The 24,295-nt window shown below is 41.8% G+C and overlaps 1 protein-coding gene across 2 annotated transcripts in view; it reads left to right on the top strand.

Moving 5' to 3' along the window:
- Window positions 1-23,882, top strand: part of znf423 (zinc finger protein 423) — a 175,058-nt gene extending 151,176 nt beyond the window's left edge. For both annotated transcript variants that reach the window (XM_053623015.1, XM_053623014.1), the window contains exons 7-8: window positions 4,162-4,277; window positions 22,868-23,882. In XM_053623015.1, coding sequence (XP_053478990.1) covers window positions 4,162-4,277; window positions 22,868-22,897 — 146 coding nt within the window. In that variant the 3' untranslated portion in view covers window positions 22,898-23,882. The remainder of the gene's footprint in view (window positions 1-4,161; window positions 4,278-22,867) is intronic.
- Window positions 23,883-24,295: the final 413 nt, after the last annotated feature.

Below are 24,295 nucleotides of genomic sequence, written 5' to 3'. Positions count from 1 at the left end.
TTTTTTAAAATTATCTTTCACTTACTTACAAGAAGGCTTTAGTTGGAAGAGGCCTTTAGTTGGAAGAGGCCTGCCGTTTATTTTTGGCTAATTGAATGGCCACTAGCATTATACTATCAACCCCAACATCAGTAATGCTGTAGCACCACACACACACACACACACACACACACACACACACACAAACCTTTTTACACTACCCATAAAGATGCTACATTTGAAATATACTGGATTTTAATAATCAGTATGTAAGGGATAATCCATGACTAGGTGTGCATCACATGATTTTAATGCTTGATGTGGAGCCAAAGACCCACCCAATATGAAGCGGAGTGCATTAAAATTGTGTAACGCACACACATGGATTATCCCGCTTATACAGTGAGGGAAAGAAGTATTTGATCCCCTGCTGATTTTGTACGTTTGCCCACTGACAAAGAAATGATCAGTCTATAATTTTAATGGTAGGTTTATTTGAACAGTGAGAGACAGAATAACAACAAAAAAATCCAGAAAAACGCATGTCAAAAATGTTATAAATTGATTTGCATTTGAATGAGGGAAATAAGTATTTGACCCCTTCTCAATCAGAAAGATTTCTGGCTCCCAGGTGTCTTTTATACAGGCAACGAGCTGAGATTAGGAGCACACTCTTAAAGGGAGTGCTCCTAATCTCAGCTTGTTACCTGTATAAAAGACACCTGTCCACAGAAGCAATCAATCAATCTGATTCCAAACTCTCCACCATGGCCAAGACCAAAGAGCTCTCGAAGGATGTCAGGGACAAGATTGTAGACCTACACAAGTCTGGAATGGGCTACAAGACCATTGCCAAGCAGCTTGGTGAGAAGGTGACAACAGTTGGTGCGATTATTTGCAAATGGAAGAAACACAAAAGAACTGTCAATCTCCCTCGGCCTGGGGCTCCATGCAAGATCTCACCTCGTGGATTTGCAGTGATCATGAGAACAGTGAGGAATCAGCCCAGAACTACACAGGAGGATCTTGTCAATGATCTCAAGGCAGCTGGGACCATAGTCACCAAGAAAACAATTGGTAACACACTACGCCGTGAAGGACTGAAATCCTGCAGCGCCCGCAAGGTCCCCCTGCTCAAGAAAGCACATATACATGCCCGTCTGAAGTTTGCCAGTGAACATCTGAATGATTCAGAGGACAACTGGGTGAAAGTGTTGTGGTCAGATGAGACCAAAATGGAGCTCTTTGGCATCAACTCAACTTGCCGTGTTTGGAGGAGGAGGAATGCTGCCTATGACCCCAAGAACACCATCCCCACCGTCAAACATGGAGGTGGAAACATTATGCTTTGGGGGTGTTTTTCTGCTAAGGGGACTGGACAACTTCACCGCATCAAAGGGACAATGGACGGGGCCAGGTACCGTCAAATCTTGGGTGAGAACCTCCTTCCCTCAGCCAGGACATTGAAAATGGGTCGTGGATGGGTATTCCAGCATGACAATGACCCAAAACACACGGCCAAGGCAACAAAGGAGTGGCTCAAGAAGAAGCACATTAAGGTCGTGGAGTGGCCTAGCCAGTCTCCAGACCTTAATCCCATAGAAAATCTGTGGAGGGAGCTGAAGGTTCGAGTTGCCAAACGTCAGCCTCGAAACCTTAATGACTTGGAGAAGATCTGCAAAGAGGAGTGGGACAAAATCCCTCCTGAGATGTGTGCAAACCTGGTGACCAACTACAAGAAACGTCTGACCTCTGTGATTGCCAAAAAGGGTTTTGCCACCAAGTACTAAGTCATGTTTTGCAGAGGGGTCAAATACATATTTCCCTCATTAAAATGCAAATCAATTTATAATATTTTTGACATGCATTTTTCTGGATATTTTTGTTGTTATTCTGTCTCTCACTGTTCAAATAAATCTACCATTAAAATTATAGACTGATCATTTCTTTGTCAGTGGGCAAACGTACAAAATCAGCAGGGGATCAAATACTTTTTTCCCTCACTGTACCATGGGCGCTTGTCAGCATTGACGAGTCAAATCTGTCCTTGATGTTTACAGTCATGTTTACAAAATTTAACTGAAAGGATAAACATAACGGGTCATTTTCATTAGTTATTTTATATACAGGATCTAGATAGATCTAGAGTTCTGCTCACTCTAAATCATACACAGAGATAAAGTCGTGTGATAAGATTACGTTTATTTGAAAGAATTATAATAAATAGTTATTAGAGAGAGAGATTGCGCGTGTGTGAATTACCCACGTCTGCCGTGTCTCTACTAATAATGAAGAGCTGTGAGTTTAACCGCTGCATGCATATGTAACTATATGTTACTATGGTTACAGTTGTTTATAAGCAGCGCATTAATTTAGAATGATGATTAAACTGACTGTAGATACCTATGCATTATACGCTCACACCTTCCAGCCAATCAGAATTGAAGTTTCAGACAGACCACGGTATAAATTTTTATCGTGTCTGTCCTTTTTAAACATTTGTATGAAAATAAGCAGAGCAACATCTACAGTTTAGCCAATGATGATATTTACGACAATACAGGAGACACCTAATAACTATTTAAAACTACTTTAACGCCTTATCATATGTTCAGATCAGGCGTTAAATAAAACTCACCTGGCCGAAAAGTCAAATCGTTACATGAAATAACACGAGACATAATAGAGATGAAGAGACGTAATTGAAATGGAGACAATAAAGTTTTTATGTGCATTTCTTTCAGAATTGTGGAATTAATTATTATTCATTTAAAAGAAGGTATAAAAGGCAGAACTATCGGTACGGCCGATATCACTCTGAATAATCGGTTATCGGTATCAGCTGAGAAATTTAGTATCGTGCATCTCTAATTATGAGACAATGTAACAGTGTTAGGAGGGACAATAACTGATTCGGGAGGTGTGACATGAGAACGCTTGAGTTTTTTTGAGGCTCTCTGGTAACTTTGATTTGAAAGGCTTAGCGTTTGTGTCTTTAAGGTGAGCCAGTTACATGTATATGTGTGTGTGTGTGTGTGTGTATGTTTAGCAGAGAGCATTAGCAGAGGTCAGAGAATAAAGGGCAGCTTTATAGAGAAGTCATGTAATCCGATCAATCTCTCCAGGGCAGAGCCCTCGATGTACGTGTGCTTTTAGCTAACCTGCTATGTGTATGTGTGTGAGTGTGAGTGTGTGTGTGTGTGTGTGTGTGTGTTTGTGTGTGTTGGGTGTTATGTTCATGGACACTTTTGAAAGTCACTTTGAACTGCTTGTCATGTCAACTGATGCTTGGGAATCAGAAATCATTATTTGAGCTTGTCAGCATTACTGACTGATGTTCAACCCCCAGCCCTCTATTTTTCTGCCATATTAACCTGACTGTTTTGTTTTTTTCTCTCCATCTTTTCAGTGTTCACCACTGACCTGTTAAATACTCTTGAATTCCTTGTGCTTTTTTAATCTGGGGTTGTTAGGGTTTTTTTTTCTCGAACAGTGAGTCACTGTTTGTTTTTCCATTTCCATCTCCCTGGTGTGTCATGTTGTCCAACAATTTGTCCTGCTCATTTTTGTCCTCTTCATCTCTCCTTTCTCATTCTTTGTCCAGCTCTCTACATCGACACCCCCCCATGCACACACACACACACACACACACACACACACACATACATAGAGAAGGTATGCAGGCCTTTGTTTTTTTAGGTGAACTCCTGTGTGGCTTATGAATAGGGTATTTTAATAATTCATGTTTTCTAGACACACATTTCAAGTTAAGTTTACTGAAATGGGGAAAAAAAAAATAGAAACACAGGAACAGAACTGAAAATCCTGGGGAAAGGGCTGGGGGATGATTTATTGATAAATATCACAAGTCTGTACCACTTGAGGGTATAGTACGGTCTACCTAGAGCTTCCATCCCTCCACTCATTTCTTTATATCATCCCTCTTTCTCACATAGAGAGACATAAAACTTTTTCTTCTCACCCCATATGTCTGCTTGCATCATTTCCGTGCACTTTTGCGTTCTGTTGCACTAATGGTAGGAGTCTGTGGTGTTGTCTTCTATGATTTGTTCTTGTCCACCAACTCAATCATCGTCTGACATCACTTCTGTTCCCTGAGAGAGTGACTGAAAGTTTTTAGACAATCATCTGATTCTTTTCTTCCCTTTTCTCATCCTCCAGTGTTCGTCCAGGCCAATAAGTTGCAGCAGCATATCTTCGCCGTGCACGGGCAGGAAGACAAGATCTATGATTGCTCACAGTGTCCGCAGAAGTTCTTCTTCCAGACTGAGCTGCAGGTTAGTCACTAACTCTTCAATGACCTCGACACTCCAGTTTTGTACATAGCCGATAAAGCTGTCTACACTGAACCTCAGACTGAAAGTCATGTCCATCACCTGAGATGCAGATGTAAGATAAAGGGGAAACAAGGTGTATCATAAAGACAGCAACAATTAGATCCAATGTTTTGCAAATCAGTCAGATCACTTGCTGTGGATATGTTTTGTATGTTGTTTTAAATGTAATTACATTTCGATTTATGGAAATGTGAATGTAAACTGAGAGACTCCAAAAGCTGCTCAGAGTATATGAACTCATATAGAATAGACCAGTGGTTCTCAACCGGGGGGGGGGGGCGCAAATTGTTTCCAAGAAAAAAAAAAAACACAGACAGGGCATTATTTGGGTACTCGTGTATTTTATTGCTTTTCAAATAGAATGTGCATAAATGAAAAACCCTGCGTTCCCTCTCCCTCTGTATTTTCTTTTTGCTGGGGGGAGGCCTAGTTTAGCCTGCCTTTTATCTAGCTGTCACTGCAGAGCAGTGTTGCCAACTTAATGCTTTTCTGACCCCTTTAGCGACTTTTTTGCCTAATGACAACTCTGGCGACTTTTTGGACAAACTTTCCAAATGTCACCAGTACTGTCCTGCAAGCGCGAGGTCTTTCTTTCCCGCTGCACTCACACCTCTCTCTGCGTCTGCTCTGTTCAGTGAGGGGCTGAGAGCCGGAGATTTAACAATGTCATGGATAACGAGACACGCCCTTCATCACATCATTCTTATGTGAATGTTTTTAGAATGCAAGACGAATGTAATGCAGCATGTTTTACATGTAAAATAGTCCACGTTATTACAGCCTAGTTCTCTTGTTCAAAGTAGTTATAGTGTTCAGAAACACTTTTGATCATTCATGTTCCATACCTGTCCGTTATATAATTTTATAAAAGTCATTCAAGTTATTTTTAAAAAAATCATTAATGTTATGAAAAGTAATAGAAAAAATGACAAAAACACAAAAAAATCTATCTATCCATCAAAAACAGATTATAGATTAGGTTATATATAGATAGATTTTATATCTGTAAGTGTGTGTGTGTGTGTGTGTGTGTGTGTAGTGGGAGGAGGCTAGACACATCCTAGACAGACAGCTCTATGCCCAACAGGTTTACGCTCAAGTACACAGAGCAAGTGTTCAGTGTGGATTGTTGACAGGTCATCAGAAATGGGCTTGAGTTACTGTAACGTTATTCATGAGTTTTACAACACTCCTTTCCAGATGAGTCTCTCTCTCTCTCTCTCTCTCTCTCTCTCTATACACACACATATCCAGGAAAGCCCTAAAGACTTAATGGCTACCAAACATGCCAGGTGTCTCTAATTACATAAGGTTTTAAGTGCTTACGCAGGTCATAAATACCTTATACAGTACATGCACCTACTTTATCTTATCTCATTCATGCCAGAGAAATAATTTCTAAAGCAGCAAAAAATATGATAAAAATGTTCCGAAAAGCAGTTTTCAGAAAAGCATTGATGCCAGTGGAAAAAGGATGCTTGCAATAGTGCTCTTCTCCTGGCCCACCACCAAAGCTCTCTTCACTAACGGTACACCACTAAAATCTGATACACTTTAATATTATTAATAATACTACTACTACTAATAATAATAATAATAATAAATCTAATCTAGTGGTACAATCAATTACATGTCAAAACTTTATCTTTCCCAGTGCTTCTCAAAGTGGGGTCCAGGGACCCCCAAAGAGTCTGTGAAGCATAGGTTCATGACTGTTTTAATTGAATTACGTTGGTGGCCTCACAACCCGATTTCATTAAAGTTATCATATTTATTAACGAATTCTTATAGTTATTTGACAGGTCCCTGGAATTGACTGGGGTTTAATCCAAACCTAAGTAAATCTAAAAACATGTAGACTTTAAATAATTATGGAACTATGAAACAATGTCAACTATGTTAAGCTCACTGCAAACTGTGTTTAAAATAATTGAATTATCGTTTGCATGGTCTATTAAATTAGTTAATTGTAAAAAAAAAACAAAAAAACAATGTTATGTTACAGATGTTTCTGGCACTGAAGACCCTTTTTAGGTTCAGGATCTCAGGTTTCTGTAGGTTTTATAGAATAGTAATGGCCTTCTGTAGTGTGTTTTATCCACTGAAAAGTATTTATTAGTCCCCATCATTCAATAGTTGTTGGTTGCGTGCTCTACACTAGGTTGAGTCCCATCCCGTCCCTGCATAATAGATTTCTTTGACTCTTCTCTGTGCTGCTTATAGGTCAGACAGATTGAGGAGGGCAGGCTGGTGTATAACTCAGCTCTGTGAAGCTCCAGTGGGCAGCTGGGGTCAGCTCCATCCTGCCCTCGCCTATGCTGCATTCATCTTCCTGAGCTATGGACCACCAGCCTGCACACTGCACACACTGGTGTGTGTGAATATGTGTGAGAGGGGAGGTAGAGTCAATGTTGGTAGTTAGATGTGAGGTTAATAGCCTGCTCAAGTCAATACGTCTACCTTAATCTTTTCAGGGAGGCAATAGGAGGGGGTGTGACCTAAATCTCCCATAAGCCCCCCATCCTCTCGGTCACTGCATGTAGCCCCACCCCCAGCCATGGCATGACAGTGATGTAGAGCCGGCGGTGCTGGGCATATGGCCGGTCAGTCCATTTAGCAGCAGGAGTAGCGCTGGACCCTGTCGGTCACTGTCCACCTCGCCCCGAGGCTGGACGACCAAGATATTCGCTCCAGCTGAAGACCCAGTGGGTGCAGTCTCCCTCCTCTATCTTTCCTTCCATCCCTCTGTCCCCTTATGGCCCCCTACATCCATGCCAGACCTGGAGCTCCAGGCCGGAGTGGGGTTCAAGTGAAGGCTTACAGTCTAGTTTAGTCGATGTACAATACTGATGTAACATCATTTCAGGATTAATAAGTACTAACCAATTACAGTGCAGAGAATTAATTTATCCATCACATACATTCACTGGCCAAGTTAACAGGAACATTTTCAGAAGACTACATCTGGTTCTACTCCTGTCAGCCAAGAACAGGAATCTAAAGCTGCATTGAGCACAGGCTCACTGAAACTAGATAGCTGTCAATTTGGAAAAAAAAAAAGTCCAGGCAAGTTTATTCTTTAACTGTCCAGTTTCAGCCTCCGATTCCTGTTCTGTTCTTGCCTGACAGGAGTGGAACCTGATGTAATCCTCTGTTGTTGTTGCCCATCTGTTCGACATGCTGTTTTTTCTGAGATGCTTTTCTGCTCACAAAGGTGGTAAAGAGTGATTATTTGAGTTACTGTAACATTCCTGTCAGCTCAAAGCTCCTGTCAGGTCATTCTCCTCTGACCTCACTCATCAACAAGGCTCAACTAGATGTGAACTACTGTAGACTGTTACGAATTATCATGCATCGAACATTGTACGATTAATTAATAGATTATTATCATATATTATTAAGTCACAGCACAAACCTAGGCTGATTTGATTGGACATCACAACAGCACACCTGACTACACCTTCTGATACACCAATTCAATTCTATTCGATTTGATTTGTATAATGACATTGTCACAAAGCAGCGTTACAGAAATCTGGGTGTAGATATATATTATCCCTGATAATATGTTCATTCTAACTTCACCCCTGTTTAAGGTTACACCAGGTTTCCACATGTACTGAATTATTTTTTTTAATGTAATGGTTAACATTAAACTGCGTAAATAGGGTCCGCCATCTGTCTTTAGTTTGACTCAGTGGTTTTAATTTGACTTTGCGTGTGTGTGTGTGTGTGTGTGTGTGTGTGTGTGTGTTAATGAGGCTGGATGGATGGAGGAACCTAGTCTACATGCCCTAACCCTCTCATGGCCGGCCTCCGTTAATCCTCCACCTTCCCATGAGCCTTTGCAGGACACTCACTGCACTGCATCATGTTGTCTCCCTCCTGCATTGCCCATTTCCCCCCTCTGCCTCTCACTCAGACACAACCACTAACAGTTTCTAACTCCATTATTCTCCTTTTTCTGTTTTTCGCGTTCTTTTTGCCAGTCTCTCACCCATATATGAGCAGCCACATGTATATTTTAACTTCTCTGTACTGCTTGCTCGTGCTCTCTCTCTCCCTCTCTCTCTCTCTCGCGTGCTCTCTCTCTCTCTCGCGTGCTCTCTCTCTCTCTCTCGTGCTCTCTCTCTCTCTCTCTTTCCTTGACTCTCCCTTGTGCCCCATAAATAGTGCAGTCGTAAGCTAGTGAATAAGTGATGCTTTGCCCTGATCAGCACAGCTAGGCCCACTCCGCCAGATCCTAGCTCTTTGCTGGAAACTTCAGAGACTTTCTTCACACTGTGCATGTGTACATATGTGTGTGTGAGGGAGGGAGAGTATTTTCGTTCAGCTGTTGTTTTGTTTCTCTAGCTATCCTTCCCGACACATTCCATCCTGCCCCACTGTTGGCCCCTCCGTGGCCGCTCCTGTCATCCGCTGACAACCTGCCTCGTATTTACATACTGCTGCCTATACTGCAGCCCTCCAGGGGGCGCTTCAATTCCCCCACGACCAGACAAGCACCCTCGTGTGTGTTTGTGTGTGTGTGTGTGTGTGTGTGTGTGTGTGTGTGTGTGTGTGTGCGCACGTGCATATACACTGTCTCTTTTAGCACTGCTAAATATTTAACTACAGTCAGCGGTTTGGGTGAGTGTGTGGTGTGTGTGGTGTGTGTGTTGGTTGGGAATGGTCTTTGCGCTGGTTTGTTGATGCCTGCTCCCTCCCCTTGACAACCTGAGAGTGTTGAATATTTGAGGCCCGTGAGTTCTCTCCCATTGAAAAGCAGAGTGATGTAACAATGTTTTGTGTGTGTGTGTGTGTGTGTGTGTGTGTGTGTGTGTGTGTGTGTTCGCAAATGCCAGTATACACATTGTGTGTATATGGTGCGTTTATTAAAAACACTGTTGGAACTACTAGTATTATTTGCAGTTTAAATACATTGCAGTTACTAGGTTTAAGTATCTGCAAATATCTTTACAACTTCTTTGAATCCATTTTATATCACTTGATGTCCAGTAGAAATCAACAACATGAATTCTTGCAGAAATGGTGCCATAATCATCACGCAGGTTTTGGGATTGGTTACAGTTGAAATGTAGGTGGGAACTAACTGTTTTTAAAGACCGCACAGATAACATGACAATCATTTCTGGTGCTGTGGAAGTCCTGATCTGTACTGTAGCCTTAACTGTGGCCTCTGAAACATGCACTAACATTCAGAAACACTGAAACCAAGTAAGTACAGTGCAGAGCGTAACTACTATTAATACAGTGTGCCATTGCCTCAGATTTGAAGTCAGAATATCAAGTGGAAGCAAAGACAGTAGCTAGACATGACTTATATTATTTACCACAGTGAGGTGTGTGTGTGTGTGTAGTCATGGGTTGCATTAAGAGGTAGATGACTTCATTATTCAGTCCATACAGGATTTCGCTGAGTTTGTGATTTGTCGCAGCCAAAAATGCTTGATTTCGCCGCGGCTTTAAAAAAAATTTTTTTTAAGTGATAAACTCTTCTTGTGCTTTTTTTTGTGTGGAAAACTACTTGAATTGGCAAAATTGCAATTGCACGGAATAGTTTTGCACGGTCTTTCGCAGTGATGTTTGTTGGTAAATTAGACCTTTTAGCTGTATTTATATTTGATGCCCATGAATGGAAGAGGGCCTTTGGCTGAATGTCCGTCGCGATGATGTTACATGATGCATCTTGGCCCAAATCAAGCTAAAATCCTTGATCATTTAAAAAAATTGCAAGCTCCTGTCAATACCGCAGAGTTTGCTTGATTTTGCGTTAATTTCTGTGATCGCACAACTGCAAAATCTTGGAGGGGCTGAATATTATATGTTCGCATATGTTATTATACAGAGTTCTCAATAGTGATAGAACATGATTAAAGCGTATATCCATTTCCCCCCTTGGAGCGATATTTGGTGAAACCTTTTCAGAGTTTTCAGTATTCCTTATTTTTCAGTTTTATTCGAATTCCTTTCCAATGAAGGTACACGATACGGTAAATCCTTCAAACTATCCAAATGAGCATGCGCTTGAATTTTCAAATATAGATCCCTAGCAATTCATTGCAAGGCGTTCGATTTGTACAATTTACTAGTTTTAAATGAAAGCTTTTCTTTATGAAGAAACACAGTATGTATTAAATAGATATTATTATCCCCATTATGCCATGCTATGACTTACCTTAACCTGGAGTTATAGTTATAGTGTGGCTCGGCACTGCTTGCTAATTATATATAGCAAAGAAAGAGATCCAGTCCTTTTAGCCCAACCCCCTCCCTAGTTTAAGAGAAAACAACACAGATAAAAGATGACATGTTACTCAGAATCTTGCTTTTAAGGGGCTCATGCACAATACGAGTTGGTGAGATGAAACCTGTTTCTGTTCTCTGGATAAAAGTACTCGGTATTAATTTCCTCTGTCAAGTATTCAAGCTGTCAAAATGACCATGATGCCTGTCTCTAGTTCATGTTGCATGAGCAGATTTAGCTTACATTTTATATTATTTAGGTTTATGATCACTGTAAATATTGTTGGGTTTATGTTGCTGACATACACTTGTATTTTGTGTGTGTGTGTGTGTGTGTGTGTGTGTGTGTGTGTGTGTGTGTGTGCGCATGTGGCCGTTTGCCCATGTCCCAGCTGCCCTAGCTTGTGGAATGGCACTGTGTTTTATTAGAATGGGGATCTGGGGGGCTCTCTTCAGACCCCTAACCCCAACACACACACACACACACACACACACACACACACACACACAGTCTCCCCAATCCCCCCTTCACTGTTGATTGGCTGGCTACTTGAGGTGTAACCTGGGGACTGCAATATAGGCAGCAGCTCCAGTTTAAAGCTATGAGCATTGGGCTGAGAAGAGCACACACACCTCTAAACCTCTACACCCCCCACCAGCACCACCATCTTCCCCACCACACATACACTCATACACCCATCCCTCAGCCTGTATCTGAGTAGAAACTCCACCACACGCTTCACTGCAATGGAATAAAACACAAATAGGTCATGTAGAGGACTCCATAATTGGAGCGTTGTTATAAACTGATAATGAAAGTAAATGAATGACATCACACTCTTATTAATGCACTGATGTGATTATACTGTTATGTCATTTGTGTATGTTGTTTTCATATTTCCAGACAGTGAGATCATGGCTTACAGGAGGTTTGTCAGGGAGTTCAGGGAACACACACACACACACACACACACACACACACACACACACACACACACACACAGTGGACTGCTGCCTGGCACTAGAGTAAGCCAGAGCAGGAGGGGACATGTTTAAGTTGTTTACTTGTTTTGTTGTTGTTTTGTTCCTGCTCTCTTGCTGAGCCGGAGACTCGGATGAGTTTGTGGCATGGTGAATTCAAATCAAAACCGCTCACCATGGTGCAGCACAAATCTTCGGAGAAAATCAAGACATTCGAATTCATTTTATTACAACATGGGACACCGGTTTGGGCTCTGTGTGTGTCTGCGCATGTGGGTCTGCGTGGGGTTGTGTGCGTATAATGAATAGTGATGGAAGTATGCATCAGTTTGCAAATTCTCCACACTTTCCAAGATGTAGCTGTCGACACAAGTACACACACACACACACACACACACACAGATCCTTCGCTTTATTCACAGAGCACCCCTCCTCGAGACGATGATCTATAAGAGGGTTTTGAGAAATGAAGGGATAGATGAAGCAGAGGGACGGAAAGACAGAAACGGAGGGAGCGCGAGAGCGAGATAGAGTGAACTTCAGCAGCTCGGCACACAGGGAGATGTGGCGTCTGCTCTAAATTGAATAATTTGAGGAGTGGTGTGAGAGAAAGAAAGGGAGGAGGAGAAAGAGAGAGGGGAGGGAAGGAGAAGAGGGGAAAGGATCCGTCGGGAACACCGTAAACCTTGTCCTCATATCTGCCACACAGTTCTTTAGCCCTTTACTTGCTGCTGCTGACACTGTTTTTCTCGTTCCTGTCTGTGACACACAGGAAACTGAGAGGAGACGGGGACAGACACGACATGAGAGCGGGAGGAGGGACAAAACAGACTCTGCTCTGGCAGTGTGCGTGTAGTTTGTGTTCCCCTGTTAGACATGACAGTTGAGCAGGGCTTTTCGGTGGTGCTACAGCTCTTCTCTGCATGCTGTGGTGTTGTCACGCTTGCAGATTGCCAGATTGGGGCAGTACCTGTCACAGCATTGACAGTGACGTACGAGTCTGTCCCCAAGAAGATGGCTGTAAACAATGAGCAAACACACACACACACACACACACACACACACACACACACACACACATTTGTCTTGAGATCCTTGTGAGAAACTGTGATTGACATAATTATTAATTCTATGGCTACATGGAAATCTAATCCTAAACTCAACCTCAATAACCAAAAGGAAAGCTATGGGGGGAAAAATGTCCCAAATCCGTCAGATAGTCCTGTCCTTGTGGGGACATTTGGTTTCCACCAACATCTATGCATCCATACATCCATTTTCTGTACCACATCCTACACAGGGTCACGGGGAGGCTGGAGCCTATCCCAGGGAGCTCCGGGCACGAGGCGGGGGACGTCCTGGACTGGGTGCCAACCCATCGCAGGGCATGATCGCACACAAATTCACACACTACGGACAATTTGGAAATGTCAATCAGCCTACCACACATGTCACTGGACTGGGGGAGGAAACCGGAGTACCCAGAGGAAAACCCTCTGAAGCACGGGGAGAACATGCAAGCTCCACACACACAGGGCGGAGGTGGGAGTCGCACCCTCAATCCCCGAGGTGCGAGGCAAATGTGCTTCCCACCAACATATATATTCAATTTAATTTCTAGAGTGCTTTTAACATTAGACATTGTCACAAAGCAGCTTTACAGAAATATATAAGTTCCAGATATTCATGTATAAATTTATCCCTAATGAGCAAGTCAGATTTGACGGTGGCAAGGAAACACTCCCTGAGACGGCATGAGGAAGAAACCTTGAGAGGAACCTGACTCAAAAGGGAACCCATCATCATCTGGGTGACACCAAATACTGCAATTACAAATAATTCTCTCTGACTATATAGCACTGTGTGCTATACAGCCAAAAAGTGCAACTGTGTAACCAAGAAATTCATTATCGTTTTCACATGAAGTCTCAACTGTTCAGTGATGGAGAAGTGAGTGAAAAACTGTTCAATGCAATTTCATTCCTAAAGCTATCATAGCAATTATAGTCATAAGCCATCGTAGCAAAACAGTTTGTATCAACTGCAGTCCAAAGCCATCTTCATGGTTGCAGTGTATCTTTAGGCTGTCCATGTGGGGCCGTCCTCAGCAACAGCGAGTGATTTCCAAGTGATGAGAACTCCAACCAGAAGTAAGGCATTAGGATGGATCAGGCAGGTCTGGGGAGCAGAAGGGGTCAGGATCACTGGTATCTCAGGAGGAGCATGTGTAGCTTGACACACACTCACAGAGAATCAGAGATTATTAGGTATGCTTATTGTCATGTAATGGTTAAGGACAATTGTGTACATGCTCAAACATACACTCACAGCACAATATGTTGATCTAAAGATAGCAGTACATATTGAAATGGTAGAAGGATAATGTATAATATGTCAAAATTCACTCCTTGCTGTGTTTTGATGGTTTTTAGACTACATGGAGCTGTAGCAGCCCGGAGAAAATATGAAAATGTGTACCAGACAGTGAATTCTCCTTATTCCTGCACGCCATTCTAAATCGCAGACTTTCTCTACTATACATCGCTTTTTCTGCAGAGACACATTTAGCACATGCAACTCTGACAGTAAACTAACACTAGCTAGCAACCTCAAAACTAACGTCTTATACTTCTTTCATGACAAGAATGGATTAGAATAATGTAATGAATTATGATTTAGAATATTTCCTTCTCATGTTTGAAACAGCCTCAGGTTAGAAACATGCTTCTCTCTTTGTTGAGCATACGGTTAGCTAGCTAATTTAACGGTATAAGCTAATGTTAGCGTATAAACTGGAACTTCTTGCTGTGTCATGCTAATAACTCATCAATACTGAGGGGTCTGTTTATAATTATTAATGGTTGGTGGTGGTCTCAAAACCATGCAGTTGGAGGCAAAGAAAAACAGTAAAATGATGTATTATTAAGGAAACGTGTTTCATAGCCACTCAGGAATAATACATTTTCATCAAATGCTTGAAAATAGTACTGTACTGCACCTTTAACAGTAGTGTTAGTAGTGTGTGTGCTGGTGAAGGTTCTGTATTGTGGTAGCATAATGGCTTGTGTTGCATCGTGTTTGTGTGCTCAGGCTGCCTGTAGAGTTGAAGAACTCTGTAATCACTCTGTACATTATGTGATAGTATGATCTCTAATGATCTCTCACACAGAGAGCACACACACGCAGGGATCTTTCACACACTCACATTCATGCAGACAGGTTGAGTTTTTGCATGTCTGATACAGTTCGTTTTTCGTACTTACTCACATGCACACAACACAGAATGGGGCTTTACACTTGTGTTCTCATACATTGTGTCTCACTCTAATACACATGTACAGGAACATAGGCACAGATACGAATAGGGATCTCACACCTTTCCACCCAATGACCAGCATCTGACAGAATGTTTTATGAAAACAGTCTCTCTCTCATTCACTCTCTGTCTTTCATAGTTTAGGAATGTGTTACAGTCAAACTCTCCCATTCCATGGAGACAGACTCTGGTATGTCGTATCTGTGACACGGAAAGTGAGTGCGTGTACTCCGGTGCGTCTCTGAGCAGCAGAACGCAGTTAGCGTAGCGTAGCTTACCCTTAGCCTACTGCGGCGCTGTCACCCATGACATGGCCCGCCTGGGACCCGCAAGACTCACCGCCCCACTGAGCTCAGTACCAGTACTACAGCAGTGTGTGTGTGTGTGTGTGTGTGTGTGTGTGTGTGTGTGTTGAAAGCGAGAACCAGAGGGAGAGAATAAAGGATTGTATATAAATATGTGAACGAGAGCTGTAATGTATTGCTCCACAGGTGGCTCTACTATTTTAGAAAGAAAAAAAAAAAAGGTTGCTCAAGGATTCTTGAGCATGTACTGTAAATAGTTTTACAGGTTATATTGATTAAGAGCTTTGAGCTTTCTAAAGATTTTTACTTGAAACCTTTTCTAAAAGAAAAAAAAAACCTTTAAGGCTTCCTTTCTCAAGAGGAACAAAGTGAAGGATTTTTTAGGGTGCTACTCGGAAGCTTTTGCTAGAATGTATTTCCAACTATAAACGATATATTGCAAACTCAAATGCACTGCTAATATTAGCTAGTCATAATGTATGATCTGATTTGGTACAATTATCTGGCCACAAGCTTCAGAATCTTACTATGCACACTTCTGTATATTGGTTTCCTGATGGGGAATTTTTTAAACACTTTTAATCTTTTAGAACTTTTAGTCTTTTCTTAACATATAGTGTAGTATAGTATAATATAGTATAGTGCATTCATAAGGGGATTCAGCTGGAATACACACAACCAGGCCTGATTACTGCAAACCCTGTTCAATCAAATCAACACTTTAATAGAACTTTTTCAACAGCATGAAGTTGGTTAAAAAGTCTTACCCAGTAACACACTATGCCTAAATTGAAAGAAATTCCAGAAATGATGAGGAAGAAGGTGATTGAAACACATCAGTCTGGGAAGGGTTACAAAGCTATTTCAAAGGCTCTGGGACTCCAAAAGAACCACAATGACGGCCATTATCTACTATTAGCAACTACTCATCCAGAAGTCCCAAAAGAGCCAAAGACAACATCAAAGGACCTACAGGCCTCTCTTGCATCAATAAAGGTCACTGATCATGACTCCACTATCATAAAGACACTGGGCAAAAATGCCATTTTGGAAATGGAAAAGTGACAAGGTGAAAACCACTGCTAATCCAGAAGAAAATTAAGGCTCATCTGATCTTGCCAAAACACACCTTGATGATCCTCAAACCTTGGAGATTGTTCTGTGGACTGATGAGTCAAAAGTGGAACTGATTGGAAGACAGGGGTCCCGTTACATCTGGCATAAACCAAACACAGAATTCCACAAAAAGAACATGATTCCTACAGTCAAGCCTGGTAGTGGAAGTGTGATGGTGTGGGGATGCTTTGCTGCTTCAGGGACTGGGCAACTTGCAATAATTGAGGGAAACATGAATTCTGCTCTCTACTAGAAAATCCTAAAGGATAATGTCCGGTCTTCAGACCGCAAATTGAAACTCAAGTACAACTGGATTATGCAGCAAAACAATGATCTAAAGCATAGGTGTAAGTCCTAGTGCTAGAAGTAAGTGAAAGACTGATCTCCGGTTTTCAGAAGCGTTTGGTTGCACTTATTGCTGATAAAGGTGGCACGACCATATTTTAAATTTAATGGTGCAGTTAGTTTTTCACATGGGTGATAGGTGTTGGATATTTTTTTTGCTTCAATAAAAATAAAAATTAAAAAGTGTGTTGTGTGTTTACTCTGGCTGCCTTTGTTTTATGTTGTATTTTATTTGAAGATCTAAAAGATCTATTTAGTATGAGATAGACACAAAAACAGAAGAAATCAGAATGGGGCAAATACTTTTTCACAGCACTGTAATCTGAAACTTGTACATGAAAAAGGGGTGATTTGTGCAAGTTTTAGATTGTAACATGCAAATTGTATGTTACATGAAGGCAGCTTTGTTCCATGTCTTTCCTCGAGTATGTGTTGACATTTAGGAGCTACCTTATTAGTCACTAGGAAATACATTTCTTAAGGTAGATCCCTAAGCTACCTAATTTGTTCAGAATAATTGGATGATTAATGGCCTGAAAATGGGTTCTCAATAGACAAGTGTGGGACAGAGGCGCTGGCGTCTATATGTGCAGGTGTTTGATATTGTGTTAAGGAGTGTGTGCCTGTGTGACATGAGCCTGCTCTGCGGGAACCGTGTGCAGCAGTAGGTCAGTTCCTTTGTGTCAAACAAGTCAGGGGAGAGAAAAAAATGATGTCTGATTTCACCTGTGCAATCTGATCCACCGATCCACACAAAAGGAATCGCTTATAGAGTGTTTGTGTGGCCAGCTACATGGTGTTGAAATGTAGAGCAGAGCATATCAGTCGTATATGAGTGACTCATGTGCGAACCCATTTCTGGCATTATTAAGTGGCGGCAATAGGGGCAGGAGCAAGTTCCCTTGGGTTAGTTGTGTAATGCACAGGTTGACGTGCACTGTAGTGAAACAGGACACTGCCGCAGAGAAAGGGAGAACAGGGACAGGGACATGGACAGGCCCTGGCTGGGTGCAGGCTTCTTGTGTAAGTGTTGGGTTATATATATATATATATATATGTGTGTGTGTGTGTGTGTGTGTGTATATATATATATATATATATATATATATATATAATGTGTATGTGTGTGACAGAGAGAGTGTATGAAGTGAGGGAATCCAGGGGCAGGGCAGGGGGCCGTTTATTTGTAGCCCACTCCCAAGTGAGTTTCCTGTCTCTGGGAGGTGAGAGCTGAGAGCATATGAAGCTTTAAGACAGCCCATCTGTTAGTCTCCGGCCCTTGGAAGACTGTCAAGTGGGTCTAAAAATAAGCCACACTAAAGTGCACCAAGCGGCAAAGGTGATTTTTCATTTTGTGTTAAAAACGGAGCAGAGAGGGACAGGCCTGTGTCCTGAGAGCAAAGCTACACACACTGCTCTCTCTTCCCCTCTCTCCCCCACCTACCCTCTTCCCCTCTCTACTGCCAGCCTTAGCATTTCCTCTTCCTGTTTCTACCGAGTCCCCTGTCCATACTGTAGGTATTAAGTGCGTCTTGAATCACCGAGAATGTATATGTGTGTTTAAATATGTGTTTAAGGAAGACTCCAGAGATTATCCACTGCGTTTGGACTGAATGTGTGAGCATCACGGACTCGCGCGTTCAGTACTGAGAACGAAAAACCTGTGTACATAAAACTCGTTTATAATGGAAGTCTAAGGGCAGTCGTTGGGGCGGTCAATTAATGTGGCAAAACATATTTCTGTAGAATTTTTTTAAATAAAAATCCTTAGTCAAAGTTTAAATCTGTATAATTCATCCTTTCAGCAATGAGACTCCTTTTTGGGATTATGTGTTACGTTGTGTGGGTTTGATGGCCCACTTGACACCACAAAACCTTCCGGAACGTGTAAGTAACTGGAATTACTGTATCGTTTTCCCTGTATTTCCCCAGTATTTGGAGCTTTGCTAGACCTTTCATCAATGTCAGGCTCATTCTAAGACAGGGATATCTCATTTTAGGTTACATTCTAGGCCAAGTCTAATTAGTTTAGTAGACCAATAAATTGTAGGAATTTTGTCGCAGACTTAATCGGGATTATATGTCGTGACCCATAATGCCATAATGTAGATTTTAATTTGGGGTTTTAATATTTCAATTGAATTGCAGTAAAATCAAGAATGGGTTTCATTTCGAACACAGACTCTAAATGTATTTGCTGAGCCAGTTTAGAACGACCGACAGGACATTTGTTTGGCACCCCTCTTCTAAGACATTTATTGTTAAAGTTTTACGGTTGTAGTTATAAATTTGTGCTATGTAGTGTTATGCATGCTAAACATTTATTGATGGAAATGAACAACTTCCATTAGACTCGCATTACAAGTGAGGTTTGAGTAAACAGGCTTTATGGGGTTTTTTTTTTCCTCAGTAAAGGGAAGTGTAGTATTTCTTCTTTGTGGTATCTCATATATACTACAGATACTGCAGTAAGGATTAGGTTATAACCTAAGGATGTTAGTTTGATTAGTTAATAATGAATGTTAGGTAGTTTTAGATTTTTTTTTAATTATATGTGAACACTGTTGGTCATACAGTGTCTATAGCATACTGTATGCCAGTGGTACATAAAATGTGTGTGTGTGTGGGTGTGTTTATGCTCTGAGACACTCATAACACTCAAGTCCAGTGACAGGCCTAGTTTACTGATTAGACACTAACCACATCTCCACTTTCTCCTCAAACTATCATGAAAGTGCATCCAGCATACTGGTAGCATTCTCTGTCTCTTTCTCACTCTTTCTCTGTTTGAACAGAGCTAGCCAACATATTACAGTCTCACCGATACCGCACCGTCCCCAGGCGGCACCACAGAGCCGGGAGCCGGGAGCCGGGGGCCCTGCAGTATATACACACGCGTGCACAGAGGCCTGATTGAAAGTGACATGACAGCAGCTCCAGTCCGGCTGGGTGCACATGCTCATATGTGAAAAGAGGCAGTGTTGGGAAACGCAGATTTGATTTTCCTTTATCTCTCTTACCCCCTCCCCTCACTCCGTCTCCCTCTCTTCTTGTCTCTCTCTCTCCTCCTCCTCCCCCTTAGCGGGCGCAGCAGTCTGGCGGTCTCTGCATTAGTAATGGGACTGGGCCATATTTCCCAGGAGTGTGCAGCTCCGCAGGATTTAGCCTCTCTTTTATAACCAGTTTAGGAAAACAATGACAGCGTAGATATTGACTGAGCTCCGAAGGGCTGTTCTGCCAAGCGCGCAGCCACCCTCCCAGTTCTTGCGATGAGCAGGGTGGGGGGTGTTTGGAGGAAGGCAGGCTGTTCTACCTGGTGAGCCTCCCTCCTGCTGGAGCACAGCAGTGGCCACGCTGAGGACTCGGTGCAGGTGTAGTGTGGATGTGTGCAGCCATGCAGGACTGGGGAGATTCTTGTGAAGACACAGGCAGGGCGTATCTCAGGATTATAGAGATATTCTGTTGTTGTTTTTTTAAGCTTAATATCTATGTACCATATCTGAGCATATGGGTGATTACCTCAGGCAAGAGAAAAGCAGAGAAAGTTAATGGGGCAGTTGTTGAGTAAGCAGGTTTTCTGTTGTTTTCGCAGCACCAGTATCAAAACCAGTGGTAATGGCTAAAGACAAAATAGAAGTTGATGGAATATTTCTGTAATACCATGCCAAGTGAAAAGTTGTATAGACTGTTGTATTGAAAGAACGATGCATTGAATGGTCTTGTTTAGACAGAAATGTGTTTATATGCAGTATTTGTGTAGGATCTGAATTGTTTTACGATAGTAGTGTAGTCCACTTTCTGTAATGTTTAAATCTCGCGCTTCCTCTCTCTCTCTCTCTCTCTCTCTCTCTCTCTCTCTCTCTCTCTCTCTGGCTCTCTGAGAATATATCAATTACAGCTGCATAGCACTGATGTCATACTGCGAGTCATTATCAAATTCAGAGACACACACTATTCTAGTGATCGATCGCCTGCGGTTTAATCAATACCCCTGCACCCCGACAAGGCACTCGGATGAAGAGCGCAAACTGCGACCCGCCTGAAAACGTGTGTGTTCCAACACACTGATTAACTAATTTAAACAAGTGTTGCTGGCACGATCACCTCTGCATTAGCCACAAATCATGGACACGGGCAGGCATGATGTTTGACATGGATATGTGTGCTGTCTGCTTGTCTAAAAAAACAGGTCTGTGTAGTATCTGTTTCAGATGACCATAAGTGTATGATTGTGTGTGTGTGTGTGTGTGTGTGTGCGTGTTGGTGCATAGTGTTAAGTATGTGTAGTGTATATATCCGAGGCATATATATATTCATTCATGTCAGTGTGTGTGTGTGTGTTGTTTGTTTGCTCAGCTCCCTCCACTCGTACTGTGCAGTTTCCATCAGGCCACTGCAGTTGCGGTGTAACCCTGGGCTCCAGGGAGCCTTACTGCCTCTCAATCCCTCCTCCTGCAAATCAATAGAGCTCCACACAACCCACTGCACCTGAGGGAGAAACACACACACACACACAGTCACCCTATGTGCATAAGATTCCCACAACCACATATTCTACTGCAACAAATAACTAGTGTTTCCCACACACACTTTGTATTGCATTGTATGTAGATGTATATAAGTATGTACTTAACCACTATGTGGTATTCTTCTCCTCCATCATCATCTCATCACTCCACAATCAAAACCTCTCTCTCACACACACACATATCATTTAGAGTAGCAGAACCCTGTGATAAACCTACAGCAGTTCAGTTACACTTACTGTTCTAAAGTCCGGTTAGAAAGACAGGACTTGACGACAGGATGGATTATTTTCGTGCAGGATGCTGCAGTCCTTCGTTTTTGTCTCCCTCTGCCCCTCATCATTGTGAGGGAAAGCAGGCAGAGTTAGAAGCAACGCTGACCTCTGCTGCAAGGGGACGGTAATGCAGGCGAAGAGACGCGACGCTAAAAAGTGGTTTGCTCTCATAATGGGGTCAGTGGCTCCCAGAGAGATGCGGCTCCTCGCTGGAGAGGGCCCCCCTCCCTCCATCTTGTCCTCTCTTCTCTGCTCTACGCTAAGCGGGAGGGGCAGGAGATCAGAAAGAAGGAAAGAAAGAAAGACAAAGTGAACTGAAACGCTCATCAGTCTGAGGTTTAAGACCCAGTGGCTTGGCCCTCTCTCCTGAAACCGCATGGCCCTTGTGCCAGCAGTCATTTACAAAAGTATGTATCCTCAGATAAGAGCCATAAACTAGAATATCATGTTTAATCCTTCATGGTTTCATTTTTTTTTTCCTACTTGCTTTTTGCTGGTTTATATTTCCTCATATCGAGGCGCAAAAACGCAAATCTCTGTCGCAGAGAGATTAATCTTGTAAAGCAGCTTTGAGAGGGAATTGTGGATGAATGTCCATTCTTTGCTGGGAATTGGGATTGTGGTGCAAGCAGAAACACACAGCAAAAGCAGCCGGAGAGAAGCACACTGTCCACCATGCCCCTGCATATCTACACTTCCTGCTCCTATTAGAGCTAAACCCTTTATGATCCAATGATGAACTTCTGCACCATTTTGAACAGTGTTTTTCGCTTTGTGTGTTTTTCCTTGTTCGCTTTGCCATTTTTTAATTAGCCTTGGCATGTACCATTTTTACCTTTGTGCATATTTTAATCGTAGCACATATACGGTCCACCAGAGGTGTCTCGTTGTAATTATAAATTTATATCCTGCACTCAAGGGCCCATAAAATGTGGGTCTCATAAGGTATTGAGACGACGCTGTAAAATATTCATAAATATGAATTTTAAAAAAGAGAGATCCGAATAAACAACGCTGTTTGTGGTTGCCATGGACGAGAGGAACTTTAAAGCAAATAGTAAATGAATATAATATGAGATATATATATAATATATAACGTGTTGTTCTTTTGCCATTCTGAGAAATAGGAATAAAGAATGTGTGTGTATTTAAAGATACTCGACGCATGACTAGCTTTGTATAATACGAAAGGCAAAAAAAAAAAAAAAAAAAACAGAAAAGAGAGAGAATAAAAGAAGGAAAGGCACACATGTGGCTAGAGAGCAGGTACTCCCTTATCAAAGAGGGGGTGCTGGCCCTAAGATGGACAGAGAAGCCTGGCGGGTGGCTAGAAAGAGAGATGGATGGAGGGAGGGGGCGGCGATGTGGGCACGTAGCTTATTATTTCTCTCCTCATGGGTTCTCTTCTCTTCCTGTGCAGAACCACACACTGAGCCAGCACGCGCAGTGAGCCCGAGCCCCGCAGGACTCCCGGTTCAGCCCGGAACCCCAACCCAGGCCCGGTGGGGGACGCCCATTTCAACATCACAGCCAATCAAAGTGTCATTTGCTACTCACATGTAAAACTCTAACGATTCCGCCACCAGGCGCAGCTATTACGAACGGTGGGGAACGAATATTAATGGGATATGCTATTAAAAAAAAGAAAAGGAGAAGGGGGAGGAAATGAAGGAGAAGAGAAAAAGGTATTCTACGTGCAGTATTTTCTATCGTCCCTGCTTCCCATTTGTGCATTTTAAAATTTTTTTTTTTTTGGAACAAAAGAGAAAATGGAAAAAAAGAAATTCCATCTGTCTATGATTTTAGTCTCTAGAAATGCTTCACTTACCATGTCCTCTGTTGCTTATTGTATACAACTTCATTGGTGCCATTTTTTTTTCCTTTAATGCATTTCTTTATTTTCCACCTCTTGGTTTTTGTACCTTTTATTTCTTGCAGTAAATAGGTACTTGTGCTGTGTTGTGAATGCTTGCCAGTCGTAATCTTTTTTTTTCTCCTTTCTATTATTATTGTTATATATATTTTCTTTTTTTTCTAATTACAGTAAAAAAAAGACAAAAAACATCAGTTGACAAAAACATAATGGTTTTGATGGAATTTTGCAGTTCATGGGCCTTATGGTTGTTGTAAAAATGAATATCATTGATTTTCAGTTCAACTGGATGATGTCTGCTTTTTAAATGTGAATTAACCAGATTGCAATAAAACTAGTACAGTTGAAAATAAACAAATAAATGAATCATGAATAAAGGGAATATGTGCGTCTTGTGTGTCTTTTCACAAACCACAGAACAGATTCGACACTGCAGCTCTGCAGTGTAATGCCTCGGCTGCTCTCTCCTCGAGGGTTGCTTCTGTTCTCATCTCCAAGCTCCCAATCTCTTCTGCTTTCTCTTTTCTCACTTAGACACTTTAGAGTCTTATATAGTTCACGCTAAATAAAGAACATCTTATGTAGCACGAACAGACGAGCCATCAAATATGTGGCTTGTGCACACTGAGAATAACGGTCTAATTAATTAACAGTAAAGTATGAGAATTGCTGTAATGCTGCACACACCATTCACAGTGTATATTTAAAGAAGTATACATCTGGGTATCAAATGTCTGAATCAGTGTAAGATAATAGAAAGTTTTTTATATTTTGGAGAGAGTCAAGTAGCTTTTAAAGTGCACCTATTATGGTTTTTTAAAACATGACCTTTCATGTAGTGTGTTATAGAGCTGTTTGTGAATGTAGAAACATCTGCAGTTATTGACTCCCAAAAGAAGGATCGGTTTTGAACAGCTGAAACGAGTCGTTAGTAATTCCAGACTTACTTCCTGTACTAACCTATGTAGGTTTGTA

The sequence above is a fragment of the Ictalurus furcatus genome, chromosome 4 (assembly GCF_023375685.1).
Source record: "Ictalurus furcatus strain D&B chromosome 4, Billie_1.0, whole genome shotgun sequence".
In the NCBI taxonomy this organism is placed as follows: domain Eukaryota; kingdom Metazoa; phylum Chordata; class Actinopteri; order Siluriformes; family Ictaluridae; genus Ictalurus; species Ictalurus furcatus.
The sequence above is the reverse complement of the archived record's forward strand: the minus strand, read 5'-3'. Positions and strand labels throughout refer to the sequence as shown.